The following is a 24,086-nucleotide window of genomic DNA, read 5'->3' as shown; positions in this document are numbered from 1 at the left end:
ACATCTCTTCTCTGTACCGTTAGAGGCTGGCACTGCTGCCCCCCGGCGGGTCCTGGAGACGCTGGGCGGCCGCGCAAACGAAATGTGTTTAGCAGGGCTCGCTCCCGGGCCTGGCTCGGGGCCGCCGCCGTCGTCCCCCTCCTCCCCGCGCGCAGGCTGCTCTCCAGTCGCGGCCACTGGGTAGCGCTCGGCCCTCCTCTCCGCGTCGCCGCCCCCGCCTCCGCCGCGCTCGTCCCCGGCTCACGCTGCCCCCGCAGCTCCGGCTCGGCGCAGGCAGGCAGGAGCGGTTCTCTGGCCACCAAGCCCGGGAAACGGGGCGGCGGGCTCGGGAAGCGGCAGCGGCTACCAAGGCGGGCGGCGGCAAGACGGTCAAGGTGCTGGGGCGGCCGCAGCAGCGCTGTTCCTCAAACCGGGGCTGTTGGCAAGGGCCGGGCGTCTGAGGAGGCGCCGCGCCCCCGGAGCCTGGGCTGCCCGCCGGGCTCTCCGTGCGTCTCGCCGAGAGCTCCGGCCAGGGCGCGGCGGAGGGCAGAACCGCGGGTCTCCACCTCAGGGCGGCAGAGGCTCTGTGCCTGGACGCCGGCAACAGCCCGGGTCACCAAGCCCAACAGCGGTCCCCGCTGCACGGCAGCCGGCGCGGACAGGCGCGCGCGGGGCTGCGTGTGGGGCTGCGGGACCCGCAAAGTTTGGTAGCCGGCTCGGTGTGGAGCTAAGGACGCGCCCGGGTTCAGCGCTCCCGGGAGGGACCGAGAGTCCCCGTATTGGGCGCCAGGGCGGTGGAGCCGACAGGGGTGGCTTGGCCCCGTCAGATGCCGCCTGCAAAGTTAGAAAGAAGAAAACTTCAGCTCCAGGGAGATTCGGACCGTGATGCAAACCGCGCCCCCCGAAATCCGCGCCCCTGAAAGAACTCCCGCGCCCACGTCTGCCGCCGCACTTGGCTCCAGCCCGGCCCCCGGGGCCCAGCGCCTGGAAAGGCAGTGACGGCGTCTGCCTGGACGACCCAACCAGGGGGCGGGAAGGGGGCGGGGGGGGGGCGGGCAACGTGGCCACTGGAGGAAGTTTGCTGAAGTTGTCCTTTTATTCCGGAGCCCAGCCAGCGACCCAGCCGAATCGCAGAGGCCTCCCTGCCTGGGAGACGAAGTCAGAGTTGGGGTGCTAAGGGAGGGAGGCACCCTGAGTCTGAGAGCGCGGCTTTTTCTTCTTGCTCGCCCATCGCTTACCAGGCGCGCCGCTGGGATCGAACTTGGACAGAAGAGGACGAGGAAGCATTAGGGTCACCGGAGCTGCCCCTCCGGGCACCTATTGCCCCGGGCCGGAGCCGCGTAAACGGTCTCCCCGGACGAAGACACAGGGTACTGGAGCCCACCAGGATTATAAAACAGTGAGGAGGACCCCCACCCCACCCCCGCACCATGTGGGGGCTGCTGATCTGGACTCTGCTGGCCCTACACCGGATACCCAAGGCCAGAGCCCAAGGTAGGAGGGTCACCCCCACGTGGGGCTGAGCAGGGGGCTAGAGGAGGAGGTGGGATGATACTAGAGGACGGGGCGGGAACCTGCCGGCCTCAAGGTGGCCCCCTAGACGCCGGGCTTAGCCCGGGCAGAGCTTTCTCAGGGGAATTTCAGGAACCCCTCCTGGAGTTTGGGGGCTCTCGTTGGGGGGGGCACTCTTTCTGAGACTTGTGGCTTTGGCTTCCGAATGAGGGAAGGTGCGGCTCCGTGCCGGGAGGCGTCGCTCCGGAAGGCTGAGAAGAGCCTATGATGAGGTGGGGGGGCAGGGGTCGATACTCTCCCACCCGCTGTGGGTACCCCATTGGGCCCGCGAGGAAGGGGCGCGCCATTCCGAACAGGGCTCAGCCCCCGCCTCCACGGGCTCAGCCCCCGAGCTCCACGGGCCGGGCTCCTGGTTCCCGGATCAGTGTCCGTGGAGAAGGGCAAGGCCCTGCCAGGCAGGCGCAGGCCGCCCGGGGGCTAGGGTGTGGGGTAGGAGGGAGGCGGGAAGGAGCCTGAGCCTGGTGCTGGGTGCCTGTTGGTAAACGGGGAGGGCGATTGCCAGGCCTGGCCACGTACGGAGCCCGCTCCTGGTTGCCTGGCTGGCCGCTGAGGCTGGGGGCGCTTTGAGGTACGATCCCGCAGCCCTGGTCGTGGTGCAGCCGCAGACGCACCAGGGGGTGGTGCACAGGGAGGGTCTGAGACCCCTTCCCCTCCTACACCCCAGATACACACAGCTCCTGCCTTTGCTTTCAGCTCTACAGGCGCTCAATTGTCTTTGCAGCCGCCGCTCTGACCTGGAGCAGCCTGAAGCAGCCTCACAGCGGAGAAGGGCTGGTGGATTTTGGGGTGGGAGCGTTAGGAAGGGTGAGGAGGTGTGATCTGCACTGCCCACCTCCAGAGGGCGGCTGCCCAAATGTCCTCCCAGTCCCCTGACAGGTCCCAGAAGGGGAGGGCGGCTGCACTGGCACTTCCTTGCTTTTGGGGTTCGAAAACCCAGACAGTGGTGCCAGCGGTGTCCGAGCGGCGCCTGCTGGGGGCGGAGGGAGACAAGCCTGGACTGAGCTCCAGGACTAGCGGAGCTTGGCTTTGCGTTTTCCAAGCTGGTGAGGGGGCCTGCCCCTCCCCCGACCCGAGGCTGCTCACTGGTGGAGGCTGCAGCCTGGAAAGGGGCCCTCCTTACCTGAGGGGTTGCTGAGCTGGGTGGGTTGAGGGGAGACCCCAGTTCCCCAGAGTCATGCAGGCCAGAGGGCCAAGATCAGAGAGATGAAACTAATCAGCTCTCACAGAATTGAGGGGAGGATTTTACAAGGTAATTTACTTTAAAGCACTTAGGAATTTTGTTGAGGGACCCTGTAAATGTAAGGTAATGAAAGTTATTATTATTTTTATGATCTTCATAAAATCTTCCAGCAGGCAGGACCTTAGACGTCGTCTTATACTAGCAGCCATTTACCAGATGGGAAAACTGAGGTCTGGGGGGCGTTAAGTGACTTGACCAAGGCTGCAGGGAGTTCTGGGGGCAGAGTCAGGACTGGATTCTGAGCCCCTCTCCCTGGAACCAGGGTCATCCGTAGCTGGGGTGTGCTTGTCCCTCCCAGGAAGACTGTGAGGTTGTCAGAACAGGCACAGACTGTAGTCTGCCCTGAGGCACCTCCCCGGTTTTCTCTGAGGTGCCCATGGGGCAGGTCACCAGCCAAAAGCCAGGAGACAGGAGGGGCTCCAGAGGGTGGCAAGCTGCCTCTGGATGCTTCTGACTAAATCACTGTGCAGACTCCAACAATGGCATGATTTTCCTGGCCAGGTGGCTCCCTTGTTCTTGTCCCATCTGGGCCCAGGCCCTTAAGGAGTCCCCAGCACACCTGAAGGTGCTTCCTTTTGAGTCACCAAGTCTCTTTCATGCCCCACCTCCACACCTGTCCCCTCCCCCTGCGGTCAAGGTTCCACCCATCCTGCTGAAGTTGAGGCCAGGCCACCCCCAGCCCCTGTGCCTCCCTCGGGAAGGGCTTGCCCTGTCAGCAGCAGTGAAGGTCTCTTTGATGGATGCACTCCCTCTCCGGCTCCTCTTGTTTGCTGCCTTTTTGAGAGTGGCTGCCCAGGTCCCCTGCTGCTCCATTTGTGTTCTCTGGCGTGAGCATTTTCCTCCTTCCATCGTGAGTACTCTCCATCTATTTGTCTCATGGGCTGCAAACCATGCAAGGGGTTGTGGGAACGTTGTCTTAGCCCAGGGTTGGGGTGATGTTGCATTTGTGTGTGCGGGTCAGGGTCAGGTCACAGGTTGGGGGATACTTTCCACAGGCTTTGGGGTTCAAGAGTGGAGTTTTTCCATATGTTTGAGGTCGTGTCATTAACCTTTGGGGTGATTGAGGCCACCAACACTCTTTGTGCCTTTGGAACCCATGAGCCGCATTCTGCAATCATGACACAGAGTGAGGGACCAAACAGTGGTCACCCCTTGAGATGAACCTCACATGGGCTGCTGCCAGATTTTATGTAGACTTAGCCTAGTCTTTCTCAGGTACGGGGCCCAGACAACCTCAACCGTTTACACCTAAGCCACCATTTGATCATTTTTCCTTCAAGCGGTATTGCACAATTCACGCTCATCTCCCAAAATCAGTCAGTGATGCTGTAGAAGGGGCAGAGACAATGTGAGGGTTTGAGGTACTGGGGAGGGAAGGAGCAGCAAGTGCCTGGCGTAGAGATGGTGCTTAAGAAAGACTCACTGTTGTTACTATTGTTGTTGTTTTTACCCTATAAGTCAAGGTCATGGGGAGTGGTTCTCAGCCCCCCACCAGATAGGCCTCGAATGCCTATTCCTCACCCAAGACCCTTCCTTTACTTCCTCCCATGGCTCCATCCCCGTATCTCAACTTGCCGGCTTGCAGCCTTGGGCTCCACTCCCAGGTACTCTGATGGGAGGCGTCTGGGGGAGCCTGGACATCTGCATTTTTAACAAGCGCCTGCAAGGGTTGTCATGTGCTTCGAAGCTTGGGCACTGCTGGTGGGCAGCCTGAGGAGGCTGGAAGCAGGGCAGTAGCAGCCCAGCCAGCTGGTCTGGAATGTTCTTTCAGGAGAATGGTTCTTAGGGGAGAGACAAAAGGGGGTGTGAGCTGAGTGAGCCAGGCAGTGGGACCCTGAGTGAGGTGAGGAAGCCAGCTCCTGAAGGCTCCAAGGGCAGAAAGTTTAGTGCTGGGAGCTAATCACAATAAAAGCCAAACAGCACGCAAGGGAGCAGGATGAAAGTTTAATTACATGGTGTGGCTAAGCTGTAATTATTAATTACTGACAGCAAAAAATAACTTATTGATCAGGGCCTCTTGCTAATTACCACAAGGCCGGGTGTCATGCTTGCCTGGGGCTCAGCTGGTACATGTCAAACACCCCACACAAGAGTGGGCCAGGGGTGTCCCTGCTCCCTACATCTCCTTTTCCCAGGGCCAGAAAGGTGGCTCTCCCCCCCCACACTCCTCTTTCCTTGCCCCGTGCGCCTCTTGGTTCTACTGGGGCGCTGTGGAACATTCTGGCTGTGGTTCGATGATCGGCACAGTTTGGTGCTTCTGTTCCCTGCACACCTCCCCTGCCTGCACTAAACAGACTCAGGACCCCCCACTCAGAGTCCGAATCATGCCGGCGGCCTGACACCTGCCTCAGAAACCCTCTCTTACATGCATTGGTTTGGCAAATATTTATCAACCACCTCTCCCTACGTCCCCTCCTGGAAGGCCAGAGTGGGGCCAGGAGCCTTGTTCCATCAGGGAAGGGAGGCTGGGAAAGAGGCCAAGTCCTTTACAGCAGTTCTCTGTTTAAATGGTGCCTGAACGGCCGACTTTAAAATGAGGTGTTAAACTGTATTGGTATGCATTTGACTTTGTGCTGTAGGACACAGTCGGGCTGTACACTAACCAGTAAGGGAAATGAACTCGTCCTCCATCCTTAGGACTATCGTGAATCTGCATTAGACTTGAAAGAAACATGAAAAGACACCTAGTGCTGTCCTCTGACCACAGATGTGGGACAGGTAGCCCTCCGATGTCTGCTCACATACTCCTGGTGATGGAGGACTCGCTACTTTATAAAAGCTGGTTGGTAGACAGTTGTGCTCTGTGTTGATGAAGCAATCAGCCTCCCTGTGGCTAGTTATCCTAAGATTTGGCTGCAATTGAAGGAGTCCTCTGATTGGCTGGAACCTCCCTCCCCATCCTTCTGACTCCTGGGCCCTCAGGGAGTCAAGAAATGGAGTTGGAATTGACGCTGGGTGTCAGGGTGCTGCCTGTGGGATTTCTGCTCTGGCTTTCCCTGGAGCACATCACCACAGCCGGCTCTGGAGCTGCCTAAAGTGGGGGGAATTAGTCATCATAATTTGGGGCCTTGGGATGCCAATAGCAACAAATGGGCCAGCAGCGACTGCCGGCAGCGCCCCAGGCCTGCAATGGAAAGGAAAACAAGCTGGGTTGCCCAGACATCCTGGTGGCTCCTTGTCATCCCACCCCTGCTGGGAGAAGGCAGGGCCAGTGAGTGGGGCTGGGCAAGGGACAGGCCTGCGGGGAATGGAGGGAGGGCTGCATAGCTGGCCTCTTCAGACTCCCCATGCCAGGGGCCTGGGCCAGGAAGCCCCTCTGGGCCTGGGAGCCCTGCGAGGACTCGGCTCGGGGCTCCCAGTCCAGGTTCTGGCCCCTTCCAGTCTTCCCTCCGCCTCTGAGTGACCCTGAACTAAGGCTCAGTTTTCTCATCTGTAAAATGAGGAAAACTTAAAAATAAGTATATCTACCTTGTAAGGGTTTTTTTTTTTTTACATTAAAGGAGATTATCCCAATCTTCTTTAAAATGCTCGTAGTGAGTGGTAAGTGCTTCTAATGTGTTGGCCACGAGGTATGAGGGTGTCATAGTCCTCACCCCCTTTGTCCCACGGTCCAAACTCATCTTCCCTCACTGCCGTCCACAGAACCGCCCACCTTCTCCTAGAACTTACCAGTCTGGCTCAGGCCTCCCACCTGGAACTTGAAGTTCCTGCTGACCCTGTGGCCACACCCACTCCTCAATTCCTAGGTCTTTCATCTAATGTCCCTTCTCTGGTCCTGAACACCCATAGTGTGGCATCGCCCTTGTCCTGCTTTGCTTTCTCCGCAGCACTCAGCTCCGTGGGACATGTATTGACTGGGCTGTTTGTTTATTGTGGGTCTCTCTCATGGGGGTGGGGACTTCATTTTGCTCAGTGCTGCTGCATTCCCAGTCTCCGGGGCAGTGCCCGGTGCAGAGAAGGAGCTGGACAAATAGGAGTGAGTGAATGAAGAATGACTGACTGACTGGATGAATGAATGAATACTTCAAAAGGCATGAAGCCCTCCGTCATCTGGCCTTTGCCTACTTCTCTAGCTTCTGCTCTGGCCACCCATCCACTGTCACAGGCTTGTCTGCATGTCACATACACCCCCTGTCATGGAGCCCTCACCATGCTGCACAGCCGTGAACCCCAAGGATGAGAGCCTTGCCCTCCAGAGAGTCCACCCTAGGCTTACACTGAACAGAGTAGTGCTGCCCTTGAGCCCAGAGCCTCTGCTCAGGCTTTCTCACCCTCATTTCCTGCTCTTCCCACTCTGGCCCAAAGGGCGAAGCTACCTCTAGCAACCTGGCCTCTGCATCAGGTGACCCCTGGGTTCTTACTGAGTCCCTGCCAGCTGAACTCCACCTGTGGGATGTGGAAGAAATTGGGAAGACAGGGAGTGGGCTTGGAGGGTAATGCCCATCCATGCAGAGGGGCACCATCTGACATCCATAAAAGAGGGAAGAAGAGTTGCATCACCAATTAAATACTGTAGCCTTATCACTTCCCCTTGCAGCACATTGGCCAGAGCTGATCATGTGGTCCCACCCAAAGGGACCTGGGAATGCAGGCTTCTATGTGCTGGAAAAGAGACCAGCAGCTCATGGGCGCTGGTGATTTCTGGTGTCAGGGGCCATCCCTAAGGCTTGCCTGAGTTACCCTCAGTCTGTGCTATTACTTTCCTGCCTTGCAGGGTTTCTTCTTAAGCTGTTGAGAGTGGCATGAATAGTAGTCAGTGCCTTGGGATTGGGCCGACCTGGGTTCAAGCTCTGCTACTTTGTGTGACTCTGTGCCACTGTGGGCTCAGGCACTCAACGCTGCCGGCCACCTTTTCCTTGTCAATGAGGTAGCAGAAGCAGAGCACTCAGCCCCTGAGCCCGACATAGCATAAACATTTAATAAGCTAATTTAATTATATTTGTGCTCCTGTGTTTGCTCCTCCAAAGGGTCTTAAGATAGGGTGTCAGGTTGCATTTAGCTTTCTGATTCTCCCCTTTGGTATCTTCCCTCGGTATTTCACCCACATCTTCTTTTTGCCCACTTCCTCTGCTTCATCCCCAGCTGAAGGGATTTGGTCTCTTCTCCCCATCCTAGGGATCTACAGAGGGGGTGTGTACTCACATTTGGTGTGCAGTTTCTATGCGTCGCATCGTGTTAGGTGCATGACAACCAGCCTCCTTCCTCCCTCGACTCCAACATGCAGGTGAACAGAGGCTCAGAGTGACTAACTGCCCAAGACCCCATGGCCAGGGAGCCAGAAGGTCAGGCTGTGAACCCAGGGTTCTATGGCTGCAACACCTGGCATCTTTTCACTGTTCCAGGATGCCCTTTGCCTCCTCAGTATCCTTCACTGGTATCTCCACGGGAAGAGATGCTCAGGCAGGTGAGCTGTTAGAAGACCCGGGCTGGTCCAGAGCGGATAGTAGAGTTTGGGAATAACTCTGGAATTTGGGATCCTCCTGGCTCTTGCCTCCACCCTGGTTGCGTCCTCCTGGGCCTTAGGTTGGCAGAATTCAAGAGGTCATGACAGGAACCCCGCCTTCCTCTGCTGCTCTCCTTCTCTCCCTGTGTCGTCCCTGGGGTTAGGGTGACCTAGAGATGTTTAGGAGTTCTTTAAGGTCATTTGGGGCCTTCATGATGGCTTGCCAGTGTCCGAGCCACACATCTTCCGCACTGAATGGGGCAGGGCAGAAAAGCGGTCCAAGTGTGACCCCCTGTAGGAAGCTCTCCGTGACCCAAAGGGGCAATGAAAAATTGATGATGTGATGACCCCAAGGGGAGGAGATATTATTTGTCATAACTTGGCCCATTCCGGGACTCCACTGACTGTCAGGGGCCTGCTGAAGCTAAACCCTGAACAGCCGCCCACCCCCCACCTCCGCCCAGGGCACCTCTATGGACGTGCTAATGTGCAAATGAAGGGGGCAGTTGCCTTGCCGCAGAATCTGAGTCACAATCAGAAATTATGGCTGGACACCTGCACACTCAGGTTGTCACTACTGAGTGTGAGTCAGTTATGAAGCTGGTACAGGTGCCCTGTTCCCTGCTGTGGGCTTTGAGAGCCGGTCCAGAGTGTGCCATCAGAGGGCCCTGGTGGACAGCACAGGCCTCTAAGGAGCCCAAAACAGGGGTGACTCCCCGGGTTCAAGTCCTCCTCGTCGTTTACTGCCTGGGTGACCTTAAACCAATCTGTGCCTGGGTCTCTTCCTCTGTGGAATGGGAACAACAGTGGTCCGTACCTCGTTGGGTTGTGGCCGGGTTTAATAGAATGTACTGAGCATTTAGGACAACACTCCACGTGCAGTAAACGCTGGGTAAGTGTTTGTCGTTGTCATTATTGTCCTCTTGGTGTCGGGGAAGCAAGGCCAGCTTTGCAGTTGGCACATGCCTTGTCTTTAAATGCCTCTGCTCCCTACAGCTCTCATAGATCTACTGGTGGCATCTGAACTTCCACTATTAGGGATTTATGTGTTTGTTAAGACATTATCTGCCTCTAGCTAAAATTGCAAATATGCCATAGAGAGCCCACATAGTAAATTGTTATCTGCTCCTCGGGCCTTAAGGTGAATGTTTTTCCTGGATCCTTTCAAAAAAAACCTCCACTTTCTGTGGGTATCTTTCACAGACATCTCATTTTCTCTTCCTCCCAACCTACGAAGCAGTTTGGCCAGCAGGCATTAACATTATTAACCTTATTAGCCTTGAAGTTTAGAAAGATTAAGGTGCTCGCCAAGGTCATGAGGACGTTGCTTTTGATGAAGACATGCACCTTCAGGAATGGCTCCTCGTGCTGCTTCAGGGCCTAGGAGCTGTCTGGTTCGACCGCAGGATTCTCCCCAGCATGGGTGAGCACAGGAGTAGGGCACAGGGTGCCGTCTGGTGGTCTCTCCTCCTCTCTTGGGGCCCCATCTGCTGTCCTGCATGGTCTTAGCAACAGGATCTGAACACTGAGACCCCTCATGTCACCTGCCCCTCACCCCCACTGCTGGGCTTCATGCTGGTCACTCCCCTACTGCTATGGCATCCACACCAAGCCCTGCCCAAACAGGCCCTGCCTACCACTGTGGTCTCCCCTCCCCCTCCCCCGCCTAGCCATCTACCCTGCTCAGTGGCCCTCACCACCCAGAAAGCCATCAGCCCCCTTCCTTCCTATCCCCTGTCGCTCCCCCTGCCCCCCTCCCAAGGCTCAACAGCTGCAATGCCTCCTCCCCAAATGCCTCTGTGCTCTCAGGATGCCAGTGGGCTAGATGTGTCACTTGGCTCTTTGGCCTTGTTGATTCTGAATTATCTTTTAATGCCTGTGTGACTGATTTCTTTAATTATAACCCCCTTGAGTTTAGTTAAAAACCCTTCATCCACAAGGAGGAGGTATTAGGCATAAATTATTGTTCCCAATTAATGAACTTAACCCTTTAAAGGGTCTCCAGGGAGAGCAGGTAAGAGGTGCATGACACCGTGGAGGGCTCAGAGACAAGACTGATTGCCAGTGGGTCCCTCTGGGTGCATGTCTTCCCTGGGGAAACGTGAGGCATAAATTCAGCATTTCCCCGCTCCTCCGTGAGGGACTCCAGTGAAGGGAGGGGCAGGGCACAGAGCCTGCCACTGCCTACTGTCCACGTGCCCTTTTCCTTTCTAATGTTTTAATTTTTAAATACATGGAATTGTGCATTCCACCCTACAGTCTCTCTGAATTCTATTTTAACACACAAAGGGTATTTTAAAGCCAATTAATGCTGCTGAAAGATGCGGTACCCCTGCCCCATGGCTCCCGGGACCCCAGGGGATATATGTCAAAACTAGGTTTTGAAAGACTTGAATGAAATGATCTCCTGGGTCACATCACATGTAAGACTTTCTGATACTTTACACATTTCAACCATTCGCATTTAAATTATTCTATAATTTTAACCTACCTCCTAAAGCCATTGTGTCCTGGGCCACCATAACCGTCCTCCATCACTGATGCAGTGCCTTCAAGGGTGGTGGGCGTGAGGGTGAGGCTGCCAGCGCCTCCCAAGGGCACCCTGCTGCGGGGGGTGGTGGGCCTTTCCTGGGCCCTCTCTCAGCTTCAGCCGGCCTGCTCCGTATCATTAGGGAACTTGTCCCTGGGCCGGGGCAGTGCTTGACTGGGCCCATCATCCAGGCATTAGCCATGCTGTTGGATCATGACTGAAGAAGAGTTGGGGGCAGGGCACTGAGTGAGGCCTGAAGACTCTCCTAATAGGAAGGTTTGGTCCATGATAACTATGTCCACTGCAAGGGGCCTTTTTCATTAATGCGTGGGCGCCTTTCAGGATGGCTGAGGGTACCCAAAGGCCATCCATCCCTTGGCCAAGTAGGGCCTTCGCTCTCCTGCATCAGCTCCAGCAGCTCTGAGCTCTGTGCCTGCCCATGTAGCACTAACTAGGTATTCTGGGTCATCGGTTTTAATCATCCCTCCCTATTCCTCTTGAGGCCCTTGGGCTTCCAGAAGTGGACTCCAAAGCATCCATGTACCAAAGCATTCAGGCTCCATCAGGCAGCCAGCCTTCCCCAGCACTGTCTACCTCTCTCGCTGCCCTAACTCAAGGACTTAGCACATGGTCAGAGGAAATGCTGCTGAGTGTGCCCAGCACTCACACCTCCTTGCTCAGTCAACCTTGACATCTCCCCATGGGCAGCATGCACGTTGGCTTTGCCCAGCTCTGGCTGGCTCGGCCAAGTAGCTCTTGACCTCCCCACTAGAAGCCCCTTCTCCCAGCCCTGGCAGAGTGAGAAAAGGCAGGGAGTCGGCTGGTGGGTAGGCCATCAGGTCTCAGAGCTGCTGAGGAGGGCCAAGGGGAGTTCCATCTGTATTAGCTCTGCCCCAAGCTCATTATCGGGCTGTGCATCACTGGGTGAAACACGGTTGTCGTCAGGACGGTAATAAATGCGCTGCTGTCATTGTTGATGTGATTGCACTAATGAAGAGAAATCAGCCAGGGCGAGCACGGCCGCTTCTGGCTATGGCTCTGGTGGCTGGAGAGCTCTGTCCACTGCCAGTTTTCCCTGCCCCTGGACAACAGACATCTGGACGTCCTGGAGAAGAAGAGAGGTGTTGACATTTAACCCCTCTCTCCTAAGGCCTTGGTGGATGAAGAACCTAGAAGGTGCTGGAAATCTCCAGGAAAAAGGAACATTGTTTGGCCCCAGGGTGCGAGGGAGGGTGTGATAAGCAACCAGCCGGGACCTTGGGCAGAGGCAAGTGGTCAGGCTGGGTGCTTTTGATGGTTCAGCTGCCCCCTTAAAGCCCTGGTTGAGAGCTGCCTTAGGAAAGCGTGGGGAGAAACACAGGCCTATTGTCTGTGGCCCTTGCCTGCCACCTCGCCAGCAATGTTAAGACTTATTGTCTGTCCAGGAACTTGGAATGTCCAGCCCAGGGTGTGGGGAGCAGGACTTGAACTCCAACTTGACTTGTGCCTCTGCTGTGGACAAGCTCAAGGGGCCCTGGACACTCTGAGCCAGGCTCAGAGGTCAGGCTGAGACAGAAACGTGCCTCTGAGATGCTGATGGATGGGGGCAGGGAGTGGCCCTCAAAGTGCCAGGGCTGGGGCTCCTAGGGATTGGAGGAAGGCCAAATGATCGAGGGGTGTCCTTGCATCTGGGGCCTCAGAAGCACATTCTTGGAGCCCACATATAACTTGCCTTTATGGTGGGGGTAAGAGGGTAGCCAGAGCACACCTGAGCCTGCATCGGATCCCCTGGAAGGCTTGCTATTCAGAAGAATGCAGAGTCCTGGCCCCACCTGCAGAGCTTCTGATGTGGCCATTTGGGGTGGGGCTTGGGAATTTGCATTCCTGGGTGCTGCTGCTGCCCCTCACTGTTTAGGGGACCACACACTTTGAGAAGGACTAGCCCTAGGTTTGAGGAGAAGTTGGAGGGCTGTGGTCGTGGCTGTGCTAAGCCACTTTGGCTCCGGGGGACTCTGTCCACTTCTACTGCAGAGGACCGTGGGGAAGCTCAATTAAGACAACACATGAAGTTCCTTCAAGGCCTGCATGTGGAGATGCATGACCCCTGCTTATTCCTTTCTTCTTTTCTCCTCACCAGAAGCTCTTGCTCCCAATGTCCTTCTTTAAAAGCAAACAAAATTCCAACCCAGAGGACTCCTTCCTGGGAGACAAAGGGCAGGAACGACCTCATGACTGACTGGAGCAGCTTTTGCTGGAAGCTCCAAAGTAATCCTAAGTGTTGATGGATAACAAAAGCTATGAACCTCTGTTCGCTCATTAAGCATTTTCTAAGCACCTACTGTGCACCATGCACAGTGCCTGGCATCCACCAAAGTCTCAGGCAGATCCCTGTTAAATTGTGTGCCGTCAAGTAAGGGCATCAAGCTTGTGGCCGGTAGGTAATGCAGGGTCATGTGAAAGATGCTGAGAAAAGGTGGGAACCAGGGGATCGGATGTCCCGAGGGGTGACCTGCATGCCAAGCTGCCCCAGAGGAGGTGACCTGTAAGCTGAGGTCTTGTAGGATGGCGGTGCCCTGTGTTCTTTGGGGAACACTGGGCGTTTTGTTTTTGGTTTGGCATAATAAACTGTACGTGTTTAAAGAGTACAACTTGATCATTTTCGACATTGGTGTGATACCTAAAATTGTCACCAAAATCAAGACAACACATCTGTCACCTCCAAAAGCCTCCTTGTGCCCTTAGTAACTCTTCTCTGCCTGGTTGAGGTGCTCTTCTTTTTTTCTCTTTTCTTTTCTTTTAAAATGGATATCCAATTGTTCTAGCTTTCCTGTTAAGAAAATATTCCTTTCACCACCGAATTACCTCTGCGCCCTTTCAGAAATCAGTTGTCTGCATACATGGGTTTGTTTCTGGACACTAATCAGCTTCATTTACCCGTCTGTCTTGCCGCTGGCAGCACATTGTCCAGGTTCCGGTGGCTGCGTGGGGAGCCTTGAAACCGCCTAGTGGTAGTATCAGGAGTTTGTTCATTCTCAGAGTGGTTCCCGCTGTTCTAGGCCCGTGCACTTCCACATGGGTTTAAGAATCCACTTGTCTGTCTTCAGAATCAGTTTGCATTTCAGTATGAATTTTAGAATCCTTTTTTTTTTTTTCCCCAAAAACTCCAGCTGGGATTTCCCACTGGGGTTGCATTGATAATACAGATAAAAAATGAGTGTTCACATCTCGACTACTTTGAGCTTCCCAACCCATCCTTTAGTTCTTTGGTTTTGTTTAGCAACGTGTTACAGGTTTCAAAGTACAGGTTTTGCACGTTGCTTGTCAGATTTGGCCCTAAATATTTCATATTTTTGATGCGATTGTAAATGTTATTTTTTATTTCAACTCCCCGTTGTCTGTCTCCAGGGTACAGAAACACGGTTGATTTTGACATGTTGATCTTGTACCCTGAGACTTGGCTGGACTCGATGATTAGTTCTGGTAACTATTTTGTAGACTTCATCGGATTTTCTACATAGATGATCAGGTTATCTCCAAATGCAGCACTTTAACTTCTTTTCCAGCCTGGATCCCATTTCTCTTTCTCAACCTGTTATGCAGACAAGAACCTCTAAGGGCCCTTTGTTTTCATCCTCTCTGTTGCCAAGCAGCAGTAATAGGCAGCAAATTCACACCTATGTGGCTGCTAACCACTGAGGTCAGACTGTGCTTAGCCACTTTCTTGAGTGGCTTGCTGAGACCTGTCCCCACCCTCAGGGTGCACCCCCTCCCCGGGGGGGGGGCACATGCTCTCTTTGGCATCACTAGCCTGTAAAGGCTCTGCCAGCTTCGGGGCGGGAGGGGGGCAGCACTCAAAAGCACAGCTACTCTCTCGTCTGTCCACCTGTGTGATGAGCACAAGTGTTTGGGGCTTGTGGTCTTCTTCCCCACACCTCTCCTCTGGCCCTAGGTCCTGGAGCCTCCCTAAAGTGCAGCCGGCGACCTAAGGCTATAGGGGAACCCAGAAAACCACTGAGGTCTGTTATGAAGGGCTCCTCGTTTTTATAAAGGAAGATGTAGGGAAGAGGAAACTAAGGGAGGCATCCCAAGCCACAGAGCTTGGGACTTCAGCCCCTTTGCAGGCTCTACCCCACATAGATCTTGGCCTTCTGGTTTTCACCTTAGCTGAAAAGCTGGCCTCTGGCAGGACTGTGATGTCTCAGAACCCTCTTTCTCGGCTCTATGTGAGATATGGGAGGGTCACGTCAGCTGAACTGGGAGGTGGAAGACCTGCAGAACAGCTGGGGCCATGAGCCAGAGGAGTGGGCTGGGGTCCAGAGCATCTGGGTGCAGACAGCCTGGCATATGGAGCAGCTAAGGTCATTGCCAGGGGAGGGAGAGTGAGTCAGGAGTCAGCCACTGGGGTGTGGATTTGGAAGGGGGCTACCCTCTCACCTTTCTGCCCCCATGCCCCAGGGTCTCTCTGGGTTTGCTCGCCCTTTGTAGGGGTGGGCGGTAGGGGTGGTCGGCAGATATGATGGGCCTTGGGCTGGCTCCACAGCCGCACAGAGGGCCAGTTCCTGCTATTGCTCCCTTCACTCTCCTGTTCTGCCACCAGCAGCTGGTTGCTGGTTTATGGATGAACCCCCACCCCCACTCCAAGACGTTAGGCTTAGGTCACCCCCTGCTGTCCCAGCTCTTAGCCCCAGACACACAGGGCCCATGAGTGGGGCTGGGGGAGCCTGCAGCCCATCCCCTGACAGCAAGTTTGGAGTCCCCAGAACTCAGTGTTGGGTAACAACAGCTCCCACTGACAGAGCCTTTGCTGGGAGCCAGACATTGTTTTCACTGCTTCATTTACATGGGTGGTCCGGGCCTCTCCACAACCCTTTGAGGAAGCATACCTTCCCATTACATGGATTTGGAAACTGAGGCCCAGAGACAGAACAACTTACCCCAAATCCCATAACTTATAAAGGGTGGACTCAGGAAAGGACCCAGGCAGTCGGCTCCAGAGCCCGAGTTTTCTTCAGCCGTGGACTGTGCTTAGAAGGCTGAGGCCCCATGCACGAGCCTGCCCCGCCCCACTGCTTCCCTCCAAACTGCGGATGAGCAAAATGATGCGGCCCTGTTTCCACAGCTGCCTAGAATGTGGCCTGGCTCTGCCACTTACAGGCTACATGACCTTGGCCAACTCTCATAGCTTTTCTGAGTCTCAGTTTCTCCATCTGTTAAGTGTGGATTTAACACAAACAAGCTCCCTTACACACATGGGGCTGTTGGGAGGATTGTCTGACAGGATGTTGGAGAGCAGACCCAACACAGAGCCCGTCCCGTGGGATACTGCCGCGGGGGTCAGAGCCCCGACCCACCCACTGCCCACCATGCTCCTGACCCCTCTGCCCTGGACTCTGCCCTCCCGTCGCAGCCTCTGCCCACGACTTTGTGTTCATCCCCAGTAGCATCCTCCCCCTCTCCAGCACCCTAGGGTCGCTATGCCTATTTCCACATGGACCAGGGTGCCCAAGAGCACTCCAACTCAACTCCCAGGGAAGGAGGTGGCACTGAAAAAGATGCTCTCTGATGAGTACAATCACCGTCGTCATCATCCCCCATTTGATTGAACCTAAGATCCATTGTAAGTCATGTCATTATTTTATGTGCCCCTGAGAAAGAGGAAAGTGCTGCTATTTCGTCTGCAGTGAGGTACATCCTGGCTCTGGAGGTGTAAAATGCATCTGGGATCCATGAGAGTGGGTAATAGCCTCTATTTATATAATGCTAATTTATATAATGCTAACCCTCCCTGAGCTCCACATGTAATAGCACATTTAACCCTCACAGCAGCCCCCATGTCTTGACCACAAATCAGGCTAGCAGAGTTGATTCAAAAAATGTAAGATGCTCCCGTGGGCCTCAGGAAGGCCAAAATGGATAAGAGACTGCAGACTTAAGAGGCTACCCCAGTAGGCTGGACCCTGTCCCTGGCACAGTGGTTCCAAATTTAAGGGTGAATCCAGAAACCCTCTTGGACCCACTGTGGACTGAGCTGGGCTGAGTCCCCTGGGTTTATCCCCAGGGTACCAGAGCACTCTGCCCTCCCTTTGCACTGTCTTAGAATGTGCTGAGTGCTGGGCCTGATGAAGTCTCTCTCCCTGTCTTGCCACAGGCTCCACATTCCTTCCTCAGCTCTGCCTGATGCCAGCACCTGTTTCGTGGGGACAGTGGCCCCAGAGGAATGAGTGCCCGGCTTTGGTTCCTCCTCTCTGAGCTGGGACTTCCAGGCCAGGCCAGAGCTTCTCAACCGACTGCACTTGGCTCTTCTCTCCTTCTTTGGGCAATCCCAGAAGTCAAGCGAAGGGCTTGGCTCCGATTACATGGAGACCCTGGGACAGGCTGGCACAGCTGAGCGCCCTGCATCTGCCCAGCCCTCGGGGTTCGGGTGGTATTGGGCGCTGGTTTCCTTGGAGAGGCCAAGGCCCTGAAGACAGCTGGCCTCTTTGGCCCCCTCCCCGGCCCTGGCAAACCTATTAGTCTGTCACCACAGACTGACGAGGACATGGGAGCTGTTCTAGGCCTCCCCGAGGCACATTTCTTGGATAACAATTTCCTGGCCCTCAGACGAGCCTTCCTGGGGCCTCACCTCCCCAAGGTTTCCATTTGCATTCCAGTCTTTCGGGCTGCAGGTTGCATGGAAGTGTGGGCTTGCACTGGCCTGCCCATCAAACACAGCTCTGTCTAGTTCAGTGCTGCACAGTTACTGCACAGGAACAGGGTCCAGCCCCGGCACCATCTCTAAGCCACTGGCAGGACCCCTGACATAACTTATAGGGCGAAATGCAAAATGGAAATGGGGGCCTCTTGTTAACAAAGCATTAAGAATTTCAAGATGGTGACAGCAGAACATTAAACCAAGGCTGGGCTCTTCCAAGCACAGGGCCCCCGCGACTGCACAGGCTACTCGCCAGGAGGCTGGTCCCCCTCACTGGGGGAGCCCCCAGGAGTCCCCCTCTCCTCCCCTGGCCTCGGTTTCCTGACCTGTAAAATTAGACCATCCAGCATCTAGGACCCTCTTTTCCAGCTTCTGCCTTCACTTGGCCCCCACTGCCTCTCCCCAGGGCTGAACCGACTAGAGTTTGTCCTATCTCAGCCCCCAGGGTAAGATGAGGTGAGGCAGAATGGTGAGCAGGCAGAGAACCGTCTCCAGGAAGTCCGCCGTTTTGTCCAGGAGATCATCCCAGTCATCCTGGGCAGGACAATGGGGCTGAGGGATCTGGAATTCAGCCCCGTGTCTCCGGTGCCTGCTTGTCTGGTCCTGTCTGGTATGCACTGTCTCTGTCTCCTTATCCCATGAGCATCTGTGTACAAAAGAGCCAGTCTTCAAAGCCCGAGCACACTGCAGCCAGGACCCTGGCCCTGCTGCTTGCAGGGCTGTAGGGCCTCAAGCGGATACTCAAGCTCTCCCAGCCTCCATGGGCCAGCGATACACATGGCTCAGAACATGTTAATTCTCCTGTACCTAGTTTCCTCCTCTCTGTGGACTATCTGACTCTCTGAGGGAGATCAGCAAATTCCTTCTGCCACACTGGATAACTTCTCCTACTATAGTCAGCAGTGGCATGGGGTGCCTGGCACCTAGTAGGTGCTCAGTAAATACTGGATACTGTTACCAGCATTACCAGTGCCCCCATTATTAGGGTTGTGTCTTTCCCGGGTTAAGTCAGGTTAATTCGAGCTTTTGGCCGCATCAGTGTGTTGGGCACTCTCCCCATCCCTCTGCCTCCCAAACCAGCATCATTGGGAGTCAGCTGCAAATGCAGAATCTCAAGCCCCACCCAGAGCTGATGAATCAGCGTCTGTATTTTAAGATCCCCAGGTGACGTATAGGTACATTAAGGTTTGGGAAGCACAAGCGCTCATTTGCCACTGTTGCTATATTAAGATAAATTCTGAGAGGGCAGAGGCCCTTCTAAAGTTGTGCTATCAGTTGAAACTGCCGGCTGCCTAAAAGTGGTCTCTTTTGGGTCCCAATTCTCTCTGCTCAGAGGGTAGCCCTGCCCCTGCTCCAGCAGAGAGGACTGGGAGGGAGCAAGGGGCCGAGCTGTCCACCTAGTCCTCCTGGAAAAACAACCCGGAGGCCCAGCTTTGTTAATAGTCTGTCTGTGGTGACAGCTATGATATGGGAAGGACACGAAAAGGAATCACCTGTTAAATAAATAAAGCTGAAAATTCTTCAGGGACAAGCACAGGAGAGCTCTTGAGGGAACTCATCACTTATTTGAGGGCAATGTCCTACAGCGCGGACCCAATAAACATCAGGGAAGGCAGAGCAGCCCAGCGGGACTCACAGGTTGGGGGAAGTCGTGGTGCAGGAAGCCAAACAGAGTGAGCCGGGGTCCAGGCGGAGGTGGGGTGCAGTGGAGTTGACCCTGTAGTGGGGCCAGAGACCCACAGCATAAGGCTAGAATTGTGACACCCTCCTGGCCGTCCTCGCCTTTGCAGAGTGGAGAGGGTGCTGGACTGGCTCAGGGTGCAGTCCTATTTCCCCAGTCTCTCCCGCTCAAGTTCTGTGGGTCCAGAGAGGGAAGAGGAGGCCTCTTCCCTGCGTACTCCCCATCCCCCAGGGCCCTGGACAGAGTTCTAGGATTTCCACACCTCTGCTCGGCCCACCAACGGGGCCTCCCGCACTTTACAGAACAGTGGAGAATTAAGGTCGTGGATAGAAGCTAGGGTCCCGGGCCAGATTGCCTCTGTGGCCACGAGCGAGCACCCTCACCACCCTGAGCCTCAGCTTCCCTACCTGTGAGGTGGGGATGGCAACACTTGCTTCATTAGGTTGTTGTGAGGATTAAACAAGTTATTATTTGCAAAACTCTTAGAAGAGCTTCTGGCATATAGGTCATGTAAGTTTTTGTTAGATAAATCATAATTCGTTATCATTTAGTTGTTAAATAAATGAAATGGGAAGCAATTCTTAAAAGGGGAAGAGATGCCGTCCTCCTGTGGGGACCAGGAAGGACTTTAGAGAAGATGGGGCATTTGAACTGGGAACGTAAAGGCACTGAGTAGTTGGAGTGTGCAGTTGCCAGCTCGGGAAGAGAATTCCAGGCGAAGGCCACTGCCATGGAGGTGAATACTAGCCAAGTGCCGTATGGAAGAGGGAGGGAGTCGGGTCCCTACTACCTCTCCTGGGAAGGACATGGAAAAGGCTGATGGTCAGTGCCCTTGACTTCCAAGCTCAGGGCTTCGGAATTCAGGTCCCCGAAAGCTGAAAGCCAGCCCCAGCCCTGCCAGAGTGGTGCCTATGCAGCGTTGCTCATGGGGAGCCCTGGGCCGTCCTAGGTCTGGGGCAGCCCCTGAAAAAGCTGCCCCCCTGTGGTCCTTCTGGGGCCCTTGTCTCATGGGGCAGTGGGTGAAGCATGGGAGAAAGGATCACCTTTTCTTACTTTGTCCAAGTGTCCTTTGCAAGTCCCTTCACCCCAGGGGATGTGAGGGGTAGGTTCTGTCTCAGCACCTGTGACCACGGTCCCTGCCTGACTCTACTCAAGAGAAGAGGAGGAAGAAGACTGAGAACTATTAAGTTCCCTCTCTGACCCAAGAAGACTTGTCCCAGCCATGAAAACAGCCCCAATTTCTATAAACCAAAGGGTGATGCCACCGGTTAAGAGGGACACACAGGAACCAAGGAATTAGTCTACAGGACTTGAGGAATTAGTCTACATGTGGACATAGAGACAATGGGGGCATCAGAGACAGTCCTGGGTCCCCTTTCTCCTGTGTGAGCTGACTTTCTGGCAACCCTGGGATAAAAGGCTTTTTCCTCCTGTAGGAGACCTCTACTCATCACAGAGGAAGGTACACGGAGCCCAAGGCTGGGCGGGATAAGCCTGGGGCAAGCCTGCTGGAGTTGGGAGGTTCGGAACGCCGCATCGCCTGTGCAGTGCACGGCGTGGGAAGTGGGTGGCCGGCTTCAGAGGGCACGTGGCTTGGTCTCCAGGTGCATCAGGCCCTCCTCCACTCTTCCATTGCTGGGACGCAAAGAACAGGGGTAGCTGAGAGCAGGACATGAAATCCTTTGTCCCCTTCGTCTTTATCTTTGGTGTTGAGAAGTTTGACTATGGTGTGTGCAGGCATGGTTGTATTTTATCTGTGTTTATCCTGCTTGGGGTTTACTGACCCTTTTGAATTTGTGCAGTAATGCCTTTCACCAAATATTGCTTCCAATAGTATTTTGGAAGCAATATTGCTTCCTCAAATATTTTTTCAGCCCCATTCTTTCTTTCCCTCTGGGACTTCACCAACATCTATGTGAGATGTGCCGATACAGACCCCTCAGGCTCTGCTCACTTTTTCAACCTTTTATCTCTAATAATTTCTATAGGTATACCTTCAAATTGACTGTTTCCTCCATCATCTTTATTCTGCTGTTAAACTCATCCGGTGAATTCTAAAATTTTATGTATTTTATTTTTCAGCTCTAAAATTTCCACATGGTTTTATATATTCATATATATTGTCTAGCCCTCTAAAGATTTACTATCTTTCCATTCACTATAAGCATATTGTCATTTATCTCATCGAGTATGATTAGAATAACTACTTTAAAGTCAGTGCCAGTTCATTGTAACAGGCAGTCATTTCCGGGTCAGTCTCTGTAGATTGGCTTTGATCTTAAGAATGGGTCATACTTTTCTGGTTCTTCACATGTGGGGTGATTTTGGAATGTATCCTGGGTACTGTGATTGTTATGGAGAACCTGGATTCTGTCATATTTCTTCAGAGTGTTTATTTTCTTTTTGTTTAGTGGAAATGCACTTAGCTGACTTAAACTGCAAACTCTCTTGGGGTAGAAGCGCAAATCTCACTTCAGTTCTTTTAGCCTCACCTGAGTTACTTGCAGCCCGCCCTGCGCACGCGCGCCGGGGTCAGCCAGAGATGTGGGCAGCGTCTGTATACAGAATTTGGGATTCCTCCCTATGCCCTCTCTTTCCCAAGATTTACGCTTCACTTTCCAGCAGCTCTGGTTGCTCTGTATCCTGTGGTTCTTCAGGCCAGAGAGACTGTGACTTTCCTATTGGATTTTTTTTTGAGGTGAAGTTCATATGACAATGAATTGATCATTTGAAGCGAACAATTGAGCGGTATTTAGTACATTGACAGCATTGTGCAGCCATTGCCTCTGTCCAATTTCAAACCTTTTCATCACCCCAAAACAAAACCCCATGCCCATAAGAACTTGCCCCCCCATCTTCTCTCCTTCCAGCACCTGGCAACCACCAATCGACATTTTACTATTCTAAATATTTTTTATATTAATGGAATCGTAGCATCTGTGACCTTTTGCGTCTGACTTCTCTCATTGGGAACAAGGTTCTTGGGTTCTGCCACGTCGCGGCACATATCAGGGCTCAGTCCTTTTTATGTCTGAACCGTTTTCCACTGTATGTGTGTTTACCCATCCATTTGTTGATGGGCATTCACACTATTTCCACCTTGTGTCTATTGTGGGAGTGCTGCTATGAACGCATGTGCGCGCGGATCTGTCTGGGTGTCTACCTAGACACTAGGGGTGGAATCGCTAGGCCATGTGATAACTCTATGCTTCACTTTTTAAGGAACTGTTTTTCACAGTTACTGAACCATTTTATATTCTCCAGTGTTAACAAAAACTCAACCAAGTAAACGTACAGCTCTAATTGGTTTTATTGAGTGACTCATAAATCTCAGGCAGCATCCCGTCCAGTAAATGGAAAGGTTCTTTGAAGAGCTGTACAAAATGGAAGGCTTTTCTAGGCAAAAATGGGACAGGACAAGAAAGTTGAAAGACTGTATTATTGCAGGCAAGGTCATCTTCCCTCAGGGAACAGTAAGGGGGTCTTATCAGGCAGATCACCTCCGGAGGGCTGACCAGGAAATTCCAGACCGATTGGTTTAAAATTCCACTCCGGAGGGAGGCTGAAACCCAAGCTGGGTTAGGTCCACCTTCACTGTTTTCCTTTTGTTGTCTTATCCAAGAATCCGTGGCTAAATCGAAGATTACCCCTGTGCTTTTCTCTAAGAATTTCATTGTCCGCCTCTTCCGTTTCGGTCACCCATCCGCTTTGCGTTAGAGTTTGTGTGCGGTATAGTGTGGGAGTTCCACCTCATCCTCTCGCTTGTGGCTCTCCCGTTGTCCCAGCACGGTTCCTTGCAGAGACAGTTTTTCCCCACTGCGCGTTCGCGGCAACCCTGGCAAAATCAGCTGGCCATCCGTGCAGGGGGTTAGTTTTTGACTCCCGGTTCTGTCCCGTTGGTCTGTGTGTCTACCCTGTCACTTTGTTCTGTCTGAGGTTTAACTCTGTACTCGCTGACATCAGCCTGCCCTCAAGTTAGAAGCCATCAAACACCGGAACTCACACTGTGATGTGGGCTTTGCCCAGCATCCGGTCTTCTCCAGAGTCTGCCCAGTCTCTGCTTCGCTCCATCCAGTCTCTGGGGCCTGCGGGCGGTTGCTCTTTCTGTATGCTGTGCAGAGATTGGAGATGTGAGCTGTGGGGTGGTTGCACTGGCAGGGGCTCCGTTGGCTGTGCCCGTGGCAGAAGTGACTACTTTCTCTGTAGAAGACATCTTGCTGGGCCCCTGTTCCATCCCACAGGGGCGGGGTGAGGGGAGCTACTCTCCTTACTCCTCCCCTGTCCTGCACCATTCCTGGCACCAAGTGCCCTAGAGGTTGACTCCAGAGAGGAACACCCTCTGGGTGTGTGAGACCCACGTGGAGGGGCCTCCCCCCCCCCCCGTTCCCTTGCACTTCTCACACTGGGCACACGGAAGGTGTTCAATAGCTCCTCACTGAAAAATTGAGCAGTTGTGACTTGAGCGAGGAAGAGGAGTGATGCTTTCGTGATTACTTCAGGCTCTGCTGCCCTCTGGGGCTGGCCAGCCCCTGTCCCAGGAGGATCTTGTTTTGGCGAATTATAAATGAATCAACAGACATGCTGAGCTCTTTTTCCCACAGGGAGAGACAAGTTGGCATGAATGGCCATTCCTTCCCCAAGCCAGAAACAAGACTTTAAGTGTGGCTGCACAGAGGTGGGGGGGGGGTAATTAGGAGGGGCATTCCTAAGTACCAGAACTGTGTCATTTGCAGGCTAATGAATGGGTCTTGCTTAGCAAATTACCATTTTGCATATTTGCAGGTGAGGAAACCTGCTTATTGGACCGAGGTCTCTCCAGTTTGCCCTGGATTAAATGAACCACCTCTCTGTCCTTGAATGGGCTTCCCTCGCTGACCCACCACATTCCACAGGCTCCTTGGCACGCTGGGCTCGGTCTGGTGGTTAACTCATCAGAGAGAGCAGCCTGTCTGGGTTTTGACTTGTTTCTCT

At 53.9% G+C, this 24,086-nt stretch overlaps 1 protein-coding gene across 1 annotated transcript in view; it reads left to right on the top strand.

Annotated features, from left to right (window-relative positions):
- Positions 1–1,104: 1,104 nt before the first annotated feature.
- The window catches only part of SDK2 (sidekick cell adhesion molecule 2), a 241,925-nt gene continuing 218,943 nt past the window's right edge, over positions 1,105–24,086 (top strand). Inside the window, exon 1 of the mRNA XM_037128109.2 lies at positions 1,105–1,473. Coding sequence (XP_036984004.2) covers positions 1,410–1,473 — 64 coding nt within the window. The 5' untranslated portion in view covers positions 1,105–1,409. The remainder of the gene's footprint in view (positions 1,474–24,086) is intronic.

This window comes from Artibeus jamaicensis, unplaced genomic scaffold, assembly GCF_021234435.1.
Source record: "Artibeus jamaicensis isolate MK-2021 breed Jamaican fruit bat unplaced genomic scaffold, CSHL_Jam_final contig_1998, whole genome shotgun sequence".
Classification (NCBI taxonomy): Eukaryota; Metazoa; Chordata; class Mammalia; order Chiroptera; family Phyllostomidae; genus Artibeus; species Artibeus jamaicensis.
The sequence above is the reverse complement of the archived record's forward strand: the minus strand, read 5'-3'. Positions and strand labels throughout refer to the sequence as shown.